This window comes from Capsicum annuum, chromosome 6 (genome assembly GCF_002878395.1).
Source record: "Capsicum annuum cultivar UCD-10X-F1 chromosome 6, UCD10Xv1.1, whole genome shotgun sequence".
Lineage (NCBI taxonomy): Eukaryota > Viridiplantae > Streptophyta > Magnoliopsida > Solanales > Solanaceae > Capsicum > Capsicum annuum.
Genome location: NC_061116.1, coordinates 550,026 through 562,685, shown reverse-complemented (window position 1 = coordinate 562,685; position 12,660 = coordinate 550,026). Strand labels below are relative to the sequence as shown.

The 12,660-nt window shown below is 30.8% G+C and overlaps 1 protein-coding gene across 1 annotated transcript; it reads left to right on the top strand.

The window, feature by feature from the left end:
• Window positions 1-7,076: 7,076 nt before the first annotated feature.
• LOC107855096 (transcription factor MYB111) lies at window positions 7,077-12,349 on the top strand. The gene is made up of 3 exons (XM_016700076.2): window positions 7,077-7,301; window positions 8,284-8,413; window positions 11,628-12,349. Exons 1-3 carry the CDS (start codon window positions 7,169-7,171, stop codon window positions 12,256-12,258), a joined length of 894 nt encoding a protein of 297 aa, XP_016555562.2. The 5' UTR covers window positions 7,077-7,168; the 3' UTR covers window positions 12,259-12,349.
• The last annotated feature ends 311 nt before the right edge of the window (window positions 12,350-12,660 follow it).

Sequence of the window (12,660 nt, the reverse complement as noted above, 5' to 3'; positions counted from 1 at the left end):
TACTATTGAATTGATGATTATTTATGTCTATGGCTCAATTTGGTTTAATGGATTGGTTGGAAGAATAAATGAATCCAAACTTGATATTGGAGGATGTTGTATGAATATGCATGGCATGTGAATGTAATTAGAGTATAAGAGGGTTAAAGTGACTCCCTTTATGGTGTAATTAAGGCTTACTACTTAACCACTAGTTTGGTGAATTCAAATAATTGAATTGTAACGTTTGGTTGCTAATACTAGATTGCTATATATGTTCATTGTAGATAAGTAATCCGAAAAGACGGGAAGTCCATTTGGGACTAGTATTGAAGGTTGACAGTTAGGTATGTAGAGCATACTCTATACCATATCTTTGGCATGAAAGTGAACAATTGTTCTATTAAGAAAGTTTCCAAAGTTATTCACTAACATGTGATCCATAATGGTTTTGTATGATGTCCTATGTTACTAATGAACTTGTTTCCACCTTACAAGATGTCAAGACATTCCAATACTTACTTGTTTTCCAAATCTTATATGTTTATTGCACTAATGAATGTCAGAAAGTATCCGGTTACTCAAACAAGATCCATGTGCTACTAATGACTCCAAAACGTTTCATTGATATACCAATAAGTTCCTACTTCATTGTTATGGCATTGATGACTCCAAAATACTTCATTGATGTGCCAATGAGTTCTTACTTCATTGTTATTGCATTGATGGTTTATCTATATGTATCTTATTGATGTATCATTATTTCAAAGTATCAAAAATGTGATGGCGACCAAAATAACAATCTCAAAGATTAATTGAACTAAGTGATGGAATTTCTCTCTTATCGGATGGTATCCCAGGGGCATAAGCCTATCATGGGTCGATTTTTATTTATGTGTTTATGGGTGGTATCCCAGGGGCATAAGCCTATCATGGGTCGATCCCAGTTGATATGTACTAGAGGCAGCCTAATGGTCACAGTACAATACAGTAATGATTACAAAGATGATAAGAACGAAGGTAAAGTGATTAAATAAATACAATGTACAGGTTGTCACAAGTTCTAATAAGTGTGGTCCACTCCTATTACGATTTATTCACTTGTTTCTGATTTCTATTGAGCTCATGTATCATATGTGATTATTTACAGCTTTACATACTCAGTACATATTTCATACTGACGTCCCCCACGGGGGACCTGTATTTTATGCTGCAGACACAGGTACCTCAGCTCATATACCGCACAAATAGGAGCCAGGATATCCAGCTGCTTTTGGTAAGCTCCAGTTTGCTTCGGGGCTTTCCGTGTCATATCTAGTCACTTTTGGTATTGTATAGAAGTTAGTTATATGGTGGGGTGTGTCCCGACCTTAGTTAAACTCTGTGTATTGTCTAGAGGCTTTGTAGACCTAATGTACAGTCAAGGTGATGTTTTGTTAATATACATGATGACTCCAATGGCCAAGTATTGTATATACATATATATGTGTGCTCGAGCTTATACATGTGATTATTTCTTTTTATATGCGACATGATGTTGTCCGAATTTCGAGTTGTCATAGAGGTATGCATAGTATAAGGTTATGAGCTGGTTCTCTCGAGCCTCCTGGGTTACGGGTGCCAGTCCACCCCGATAGGATTTGAGGCGTGACATAAATACTGAACACAGTGTTTTTACGTGAAAAATACCTGGCTCAAGAAAGGTGTAAAAAATACTAGACTTCTTGTTAACTAGGAATTAAAACTTCTAACTCCTATCTCTACAAAAACATAAATCTTTCCAAGATAAGTGTTCCCAAGTCTTCGAGTTCCCAACTTGAAGAATCAATTCCTCACTCAGTTTATAGATCACTGAGTCTAGAGCAATGACTCATTACAACTCAAAGAACCTACCTACTACACACAGTTTACGACTTGCTAAGTAAGAAACTAGGTTCTTCTTCAAGTATGTGAACTGTTATGCTGATTGTTGATTTTATTTTCAATGCCTTGAGTGAGTTACTTGATCATGCTTTGTTGTATATATGCACCCTGGTGATACACCTGTAATAGAGTCCTAGTTGATTTATGCTTCTTTCTTCTTTTTGCTCTATCAAGTAACTTCACTCCTTGTTGTAGCCGTTTCTCCTCCCCTGATTAAATAAGACTCTTTTGCTTTATCTTTTATCCTTGCAGAACTCTTCTCATTGTTGGACTTATAGATCAACTCAACTTCTGAATATTGCATTTTTCTTCCATTTTACTGAAGTGATAAGTGTTTGAGAAGGTTCCTGAATATTCTTGCTTTTCCACTCCTGTCCATGCGCAGTATCATCTTATCAACAACCTTGCCTGCAACTTTTCTTTGTACACTTGAGTGGATCAGCTTTCACAACATGTTTCATTCATATGTCTATTGTCAAAACTCCACATGCCTTAACAGACACAACAAGCTAACTCTAACTTGATAGATCAGCTAACTCTAGATGATTACAAAGAGATTTGAGTTATAGCACAACACTTACAATAATCATAAGCAAGCATAGACAAAAGTTTAAGAACAATATTACAAAGACTCAATTACAACAAAGAAATAAGAATACAATTTGATGAACGATTAGTTCCATGTTGCAGATTAGAGTTTTTGATTCAGCTTCAAAAGATATTTAGTTGTAAGAATATGCAAGCCTTGGTTTTCTTGTTGAGAAATATGAGTGATATATATAGTATAACTCAAGAAAACCTAGGAGACATTTCATTGGTTGAGGCAACAGCTTTTCACCAATTTTGTACTTAGTGTCCGCTGTGACAGTTGATCGTGATAGCGACAACTGCAGCTTTGTCATCACAAAAGCTTCATGAAATAGGTCCCAAATGATAAATTTGTCAATCATCAAAACTAAGGACCTAACACATCCGAATTTCACCATATTACAAAGAACAATATTACAAAGACTCAATTACAATAAAGAAATAAAAATACAACTCGATGAACGATCAGTTCCTTGTTGCAGATTAGAGTCTTTGATTAGCTTCAAAAGATATTTAGTTGTAAGAATATGGAAACCTTGGTTATTTTGTTGAGGAAGATGAGCGATAATATAGTATGACCTAAGAAAACATAGAAGAGATCCCATTGGTTGAGGCAAAAAGGTGGCAGCAGCTTTTCACCAACTTTTGTATTTTGTGTCAACTGTGACAGTTGACTGTGATAGTGACAGCTTCAACTTTGTCATCACAAAAGCTTCAAGAAACAGGTCCCAAATTTGCGATGTGTACTTGAAGGATTTAAACGTATTTTGGGATGATCAGGTGCAATTTTAGGAAATTTGTTTTTTTATTTGAATGATTTAATGCTATTTGCGATGTGTAATTGAAGGATTTGAATGTATTTTTGGATGATCAGGTGCAATTTTAGCAAATTTGAACTATTCTGTGATGTTTAATGAGTGAATTAGAATTTTATTTGTTGAATGATTTGGTGCTATTTGCTATGTTTGATTGAAGGGTTTGAGCGTATTTTGGGATGATCAGGTGCAATTTTAGCAAATTTGAACTTTGTTTGAGTAAATAGATGCAATTTTGCGATGTTTAATGAGCGAATTAGAATTTTTTTTGAATGATTTGGTGCTAATTGCGATGTGTAATTCAGATTCATCGATAACCATACCAAAGAGGTTCTCTCTCTTTCTATGGATTTTTGTATTTTTTAACTGTTAATATCATAAAATAACGTAATAAAACTGAGTATATTTCGATACTGATGCAATTTTGCAATGTTTAATGATCAAACTAGAATTTTTTTGAATGATTTAGTGCTATTTGTGATGTGTAATTGAAGGATTTGAACGTATTTTAGGATGATCAGGTGCAATTTTAGCGAATTTGATTTTTTTTTTTTGAATGATTTGGTGCTATTTGTGATGTGTAATTGAAGGATTTGAGCGTATTTTGGGATGATCAAGTACAATTTTCGCAAATTTGAATTTTGTTTGAGTAAACAAATGCAATTTCGTGATGTTTAATGAGCGAATTGGATTTTTTTGTTGAATGATTTGGTGCTATTTGCGATGTGTAATTGAAGGATTTGAACCTATTTTGGGAAGATCAGGTGCAATTTTAGCAAATTTGAATTTTGTTTGAGTAAACAAATGCAATTTCGTGATGTTTAATGAGCGAATTGGATTTTTTTGTTGAATGATTTGGTGCTATTTGCGATGTGTAATTGAAGGATTTGAACCTATTTTGGGAAGATCAGGTGCAATTTTAGCAAATTTGAACTTTGTTTGAGTAAACAGATGCAATTTTGCGATGTTTAATGAGTGAATCAGATTTATTTTTTTGAATGATTTGGTGCTATTTGCGATGTGTAACTGAACAATATAAATGTATTTTGGGATGATCCGGTGCAATTTTAGCAAATCGGAATTTTGTTTGAGTAAACAGATGCAATTTTGTGATGTTTAATGAGTGAATTGAAATTTTTTTTTGAATAATTTGGTGCTATTTGCGATGTGTAATTGACGGATTTGAACGTATTTTGGGATGATCCGGTGCAATTTTGGCAAATTTGAACTTTGTTTGAGTAAACAAATGCAATTTTGCAAAGTTTAATGAGCGAATTAGAATTTTTTTTGAATGATTTGGTGCTATTTGCGATGTGTAATTGTTAAACGTATTTTGGAATGATCAGGTGCAATTTTAGCAAATTTGAAATTTGTTTGTGTAAACAGATGAAAGTTAAGCAGCTTCCAGATTTAGTTGAAACTATGGACCATTTATTGTACGTAGTTCCTTAGAACTTTGAAAGGGTGCCTTGGAGTAACTGGTAAAGTTGCTGCCATGTGATCAGGAGGTCACGGGTTCGAGCCTTTGAAACAGTCTCTGACAGATATGCAAGGTAAGACTGCATACAATACACCTTGTAGTGAAGCCCTTCCCCCGACCCTGTGCATAACGGGAGGTTTAGTACACCGGGCGACCCTTTTTTAGTTCCTCAGAACTTTACTGCTTAAAGTGATCTAGAAAGGTTCCAGCTGGTGCATTTCTCGGTGAAGCTGCATTTGTTACATTTTCTCTTGCCGACTGAAATGGAGTTGACACTTGCTTTTCCTTTTTCAAAAGAACCCAATAAGTACTGTAGTGAATTGCATTTAAAGAAAGAATCTGTGCCTAAGGTTCCAAGGATGCAAGTCGCTTTGAGATGTTCGACAACAACATACCCGGTATATTCCTACAAAGTGAGGTTTGGGAGGGGTAGAGTGTACGCAGTCCATACCACTACCTCAGATGAAGTAGAGAGGTTGTTTCCGATAGACTCGGACTCGCTTTGAGATATTAATTTAGTTAATGTAGAGGTTATTGTGATTCATAAATTCTAGTGAAGTTTATCTCCTTAACTTTCAAAAAGACACTGTTGTCTTTCTGCCAGCTCTTCTGGGATATTACTTGTAAAACCGGTAACAACTTGACATCCTAACTGGCAAATAGAAATTTATCGGCGTTTGATTTAAGATCAGCATCACTGCATCTTTCTCAGTATATAGAGACTAGCAGCTCAGATCAAACTACAAAGACTTTACTACAGTTCTATGAACCTATTGTGATCATTGTTTCCTCAAATAAACTGGCGGTTGATGGAATGGTCGGAGTCGTTTGTTCCTCCACAACAAAGGTAAGTTTCCTCTAAACATATTGGATAAAATGCATAAGTAAAACGTTTTGAAAGTTAAAAGACTTATGCTTATGTTGATGTGGTCATGTTATAATGGCTTGTACCACAGCTTTAGATCTTTAAACATCCTGAAGGGGTGGAGTGGGTTGCTCCTCACCTCAGGAACCAGTTTCCAGATGAACTCAGCAAACAAAAATAATAGAGAAATAAACAGTAAAGTACGTGGAAAGATAGATGGATAGACACAAGAGTTTTACGTGGAAACTCCAACAGTAACTCTACTGCTATGTCCTCCAGCTAGCTAGCTCCAACTGGACACAACAAGGTAACTTTTTATTTTGGTCAAAAGTAGGAGAAAAAGAAAAGAAAAGAAATGATGATGTTGGGAAGGGGAGACGTAAAATGAGTAAAAATTAATATTTGAGGCGAACAAAATTAACATAGATTAAAATTTAGTTTAAGATTAAATTTAATAAAATATTGATATTTTATTTATAAATTATATATAAATAAGTATAATATATATATATATATATATATATATATTATCGGTTCGATTTGGTTAATTCCATGATTTTTTTAAAGTAAAATCATAACCAAATCAAATAGAATCGGTTTTTTAAAATTTAAAATCAAACGTAACTAAACCAAACCAAACGTCGGTTTTTTTAATCGGCTTGGTTTGGTTTTTAACCAAATCCATAAACACCCCTAAAGTAGGTCCTAACTTCACAAAATTAAATACAATGGGAGTGATTTTTTTTCACAATAATACTATATATCAAATGCAGCCAGTTGCATATATTTGTTAATATATAAATACAAATGATAAGTTCAATTGAAAATATAAATGATAAACAAATAAAAATGAGAAAGAAAGGTATGTATTCGTTGATACACTATATATTTGTTGATACAAATACAATGATACAATGCTTACCCATTAAAAAAAAAAAGAATATAAAAACAAATTTATATTCACTGATACACCGGTATTTGTTGATACAATACATTGTTAAATTTGATTGAATTTAGAACCCTTTTTCTATGGAACAAAAATTGCCAACATCCCTTTGGTGTTACTTCAACATCATTCATAAATTTAAATTAATGTGATCCATATGTTCTCTTCCATAAATGTGGGAAGGGGGTGGGGGGAAGAGGTTGAGGTATGTGTGGTAGTTGGGGCCTCGAAATAATAATTTTTTGGAGTTGGAGTTTACGTTGTGTTTGACTATGAATAAAAATTGAAGTTATTTTTAAAATTTTGTGAGAGAATCAGAAGTGAAAAAAGCAAAAATAAGTATTATTTTCATTAAAGTAAAATAATTCTTATAGATATTTTCTTTTTCTTCACTAAACTGAAATAATATTTTAAAAAAAATGTGACAAAATTCTGATCACCAAACCCTTTTGATATTTCTCCACTACCATCTATTTATAGACAAACATTTTTGGTGTTTATTTGTATTTTCTCCATATAGTCATTTTGGGAGTATCTCAAAAGTGTGTAGTATTATATATTAAAAAAAAAAAATGGGAAGAACACCTTGTTGTGAGAAAGTAGGTCTTAGGAAAGGGAGATGGACTAAAGAAGAAGATGAAATCCTCACTAACTACATTCTTGCTAATGGTGAAGGCTCTTGGAGGTCATTACCCAAAAATGCAGGTAAAATTTCAACCACGTTAAAATAAAGTTAATTTTAAAAATTTCTTAGAATTCATAATGCAGAAAGTGTAAACAAAGGGTAAAATTGGAGAATGAAAAATTCACTTATTCTAGACGTTAAAAAATAGCTAAAAATTCACTTATTTTGAAATAGAGGAAGTGTTTAACGAGTCGTCCTTTCTTGTTGCATAGTTGATATGTAACCATTTCATCTAAAAGATTAAGAAACTATTAGCGACTCTTAGTTATACTTTCAACATGTTGCTTACGTGTTGGATTCTTTGGTTAGGTGTGTGAATAGAGTTTCACACTTAAAGTAAACTGAAAAAGAAGTTAATGTGTAGTAAAACTCTTAATGCAGATAATATTTCAGTCATATTAAAATAAAGTCAATTAAAAATCTCTTGGAATTCATAGTGCAGAAAGTGTAAACAAAGGGTAAAATTGGAAGAAATTTTTAATTTGTCACTCGAAGAATGAAAAATTCACCTATTCTAAACGTAAAAAAATAGTTCAAAAATTCACTTATTTTGAAATAGAGAAAGTGTTTAACGAGTCGTCCTTCCTTATTGCATAGTTAATACGTAATCATTTCATCTAAAAGATTAAGAAACTATTAGCGAATGATTAGAGATCTAGTACATTTTTTTTATATTATTACTTAGTTATACTTTCAATATGTCGCTCGCGGCCTCGTGTGTTGGATTCTTTTGTTAGGTGTGTGAAAGTTTCACACTCAAAAGTAAACTGAAAAAGAAGGTAATTTATAGGAAAACTCTTAGTGGTGTGAGGTTTTTTAGAAAAACAAAAAAAAAAGTGTGAAATAAACGTGTCTGTTATTATATCATGTTAAAATGAAAAACAATAAAAGAGAAAAACTATCAGAAATCTAAACCACCATCAGGCTTCTATTTACTAAATTATATCTTTATTTGTTTGTTAAATAAATAATAAATATTTTATTTATTTATTTATTTGATAGGGTTACTAAGATGTGGAAAGAGTTGTAGACTGAGATGGATTAATTATTTGAAAACTGATTTGAAGAGAGGTAATATAACCTCTGATGAAGAAGCTATTATCATCAAATTGCGTGCAACTTTGGGTAACAGGTTTGTCTTTAAATCATGTAATTAGTTATTATAAGAATTTATTGTATGTAATGTTATTCTGATTAAACTAATTAATATCATAAAAATTTTATATAATACTATATTTATTGTAATCTTATAATTGATGTTCGGTGAGGATAATATGTATACAGTCATTATGCATAACTATTTTTTGAGATAGAGAGGTTATTTCAGTTGATAGTCGGCCTTCGATGCATATCCTGAACATCTTATACTATTAACATATATAAGCTTTTCTTTTTCTTCAAAAAATTCAAATATATACTGTATTTTTATTTTTTTTTTGGTTATTATACTAAAAACTTTGGTCCCTTAAATGTATCGTTTTTGGGTACTAATGATTTTTGGTCCCATACTTAATGTATTATATTTTGGGGAAAAAGTACTTATTTGAGTAATTTTTATAAAATATTTATTTTTTTAAAATATATTTTTTATTTATTACCTAGAACTATCCTATTTTAAAAATATTTACCATCTATACAAATTGTATTATGTATTAAAAGTGATTTATGTATGTAATATAGATGCATTGGAAATGTATTAAAATGTATATACTTGTTTTGGTTAAAAAAATATATGTTATATATTAAAAACAAATTATGCATGCAATATAGTTATAAGTGTTTTAAATATACTAGTATAGGTGTACGCGCCTCACGCGTGTACTTCACTTTATTGAGTTCAAACGTTACACTAAATAGAATGTCTGTCTAAATAACAAAGATAAATACAATGATTAAATTCAACATTTTTTGAAGAATTTATTTAATTAAACCTAACATTTGAAAAAAAAAATTTAAAGCCGATCGACATTCATCTACCGCTTGTAAACTACAACAACATAATATGATGATAGAGACATCAAAATAATATAATTACACAAAAAATTTCTCAAAGTCGTCTCACACTCATTTACCATTTGTAAACTATAACAAAATAATACGATAATAGAAATATCAAAATAATACGACTAAACTTAACCTTTACACTAAAAGAACAAATTCAAAACTGAGATATAAAAACAAATCAATTAAACCTAACATTTACCTAAAGAAAATCCTCAAAGTTGACCGACATTCATCTACCACTTATAAATTCATCTACGATCTGTAAACTACAACCAAATAATACAATAGTGATCACAAAACTTCAATTTTGATGAAAATAATTCTTGTGTGAGCGAAAATTTTGACCCTAAAGAATGTCTTGAATGAAAACAAAGAAGATATATATATATACACACGTTGAATTTTATTATGTTGGCAAAAATAGTGAAGAAATTGATGGTTAGAAAATTAAGCATCCACCAATCTAGACATGCAACCGAATTAAGTTAGATAAGCATCAATCATATTTTCCCAATAAGTAAATTGATTTCTTTTGTAGTTCAACGTGCATCTCAATATTTGAACTGTTTCTTTAATAGAGTCCTATTTTAGGAGTATTTTTTTATCCTATTTTAGGAGTATTTCTAATTGATCAATACAAGGGAAAATATTAATTGATTCTACTTCTATGTATTTTAGGAATACCATAGATTTTGGGAGTCTAGTTAATATAATAAAAATAATAAAATAATAATTTAAGAAAATCATGAAAAAACAATTTTGTCTAAATAAGGGTATTTTAATGAAGGACAAAAATTTAATTCACTTTTTTAAGGGTCTTCACACTTTTAATATATTATAGATATATATTATAAATATTTTGGTGAAAAAATCTACACTATGTATTAAAAGTGAATTATGCATCTATTCAAGTTATATAACAATAAATGATAAATATTTTTCAAACATGACATATTTAGGTAAGTTTCCCTTTTTCTTTTGGGTGCTAATAATTTTTGGTCCTTTACTTTGGGGTCGTTTTGCAGGGTGTATAGAAATAATATAAAATATGATGTATTCATAATTTTTACGTTAATAATATTTGTGTTAGTTATGCCTGCATTTTTCTTAAGCAGATTTTGATTTGATATAATAAAAATAGCATGAATTGTATAAATTCTAAAAGAAAATATTTGATTACAAAATTGTCGTCTATAAATATGGTAAAAAGGATGTGAAAAAGATTTTCACGGGTAATTATAACTTTAACCATACTAATGCATGTTAGACTCTATTGCATTAGTAATAACACGGGTCTCATGCAATACACTTCAGATATTTTAGTAAACAAATAATATTTTCTTAATACCCAAATAGTGTGTATAACTAATGCAAGCATTAATAATATATAGGATAAAAAGTGCATCAAAAAAGATATTAATAATATACAAAGCTTTTGCATGCATTATTTTTTTTAATACACGCTATCAAACTACTCCTTAATTTATTACTCTGGGGGTGGGGGATGGGGATGGTAAAACATTGATATGTTATATCTAGGTAATTAGGGATCGTTTGGTGTAAGATATTAAAATAAATAGTTTCGGAATAAAATTTTTGATGCCTTGTTTGATTATGAAGTTTGGAATAACTTATTTCGAAATTAATCAATAGTACCGGAACATGTTATCTTTGGGTAGTATAAATAATCTCATCATAATTTACTTTGGGATTATGATGTGTGTGAAATTTTTTATCTCTGTGCTACAGTTAAAACTTTCAATATCTGTGTGAAATTTGTTTCTGTGATATGATAGAACTTTATGTCAATATATGTGATCATAGTTCTCCTTAGCAATACAATTTTCATAAAAATAGTTAATCTAAATAAAGTGAAGATATTTTTATAAACAAAAAAATCTATTCTTAAAAGGAATGCAATACATTTTTTTTTAGTATCACAAACTAAACAACCACTAAAAACAGTAGCAGATTCAGGGTTTAAAAATAGTGGGTGCTTAAAAAATTTTAAAACTGATAAAAGTAAAAATTCACCTCAATGAGGTTCGAACTCGGAGCCTCCTCCCAAAGAAGCACCTTAAGATCAATCTAAATGTCAGTGCATCCAACCAATTTTTTTTTTTATAGTGGGTGCTTTTATATGTTTTATACCTATTTTCATATATTTTTTTATGTAATTTTACTTATTCCGCATCGAAATCAGTGGGTGCCGGAGCACCCTAAATTTCTACATAGGTCCGCCCTGACTAAAAAATAATATCAGTGAGTGTGATTTAATGCATTATTATATTATTACTATACTTTTAATTGAGTTAAATGTTTTAGTTTTGCTTTGCATGCAGGTGGTCTGTAATAGCAGAATATTTACCAGGTAGAACGGATAACGAAATAAAAAACTATTGGAATTCTCGTTTGAGTCGAAAAGTAGAAAGTTTAAGAATTCCAAGCGATGAAAAATTGCCACTAGCTGTTGTCGAAATGGCGAAAAATAAAGGAATACAAGAACAAATAGTCAAACGACAAAGACGAAAAAGAAAAGCCGATTCAAATTTCATGACTGAAACTTCAGTTTCTACATCAAGTTGCTATAATAATAATAATAACAACAACAACAACAACGACGATGTTGTTTTGATGGACGATAAGGATGCAGAACTGGATCAAGATTTTATTTTTAATTGTTTATGGGATTGCGAAGGAGAAGATCTTGAAATAGTCGAAAACAACAGCAACAATAATAATGAAGTATTGAGTAATGATAATTATGATCAACTTGATTGTTGGAATTGGGAACAATTAGATGAAATATTGGCAAATGAAGAAGCAACAAGACAAGAGATTGATAATAATATGTCACATATTTCATTATTTGACATTAATGACAATGTGCAAAATTGCATGAACCAACAAGAAGTACCAATAGAAAATGTTCATCCCATGCAAAGTGATTTGGTAGCATGGCTTTTGTCTTAATTATTTTTGGAAGTACTATGTATTATATTTAAGGAATGTGGTCTATTGAAGAATTTTGTCTATTTTACTCTTTTCAAATTCCTCTTATTAATGCAATCCATTTATTTTAAGATTTTAAAGGGGTGTTCCTACTTTTTCTTAGTAGCACATCTTTTGATCCTTCGGGGTCGATTGGTTTGAGGCCAAGGGATAAGTTATCCCGTGGTAAAATAAAAGATGACTTAAATCCCTTATTTGGTTGGAGGAATTAATTCATCGTGGGATAACTTATCCTGCCATTTTTTTCATAGTGATGGAATAACTTATCTCATTTCTATTGGAGGGATTTATACTTTTGCTTATTGAAGTTTCTTTTACACCAAAAAATAATAATAATAATAATAATAAGTTTCACAACTTGAT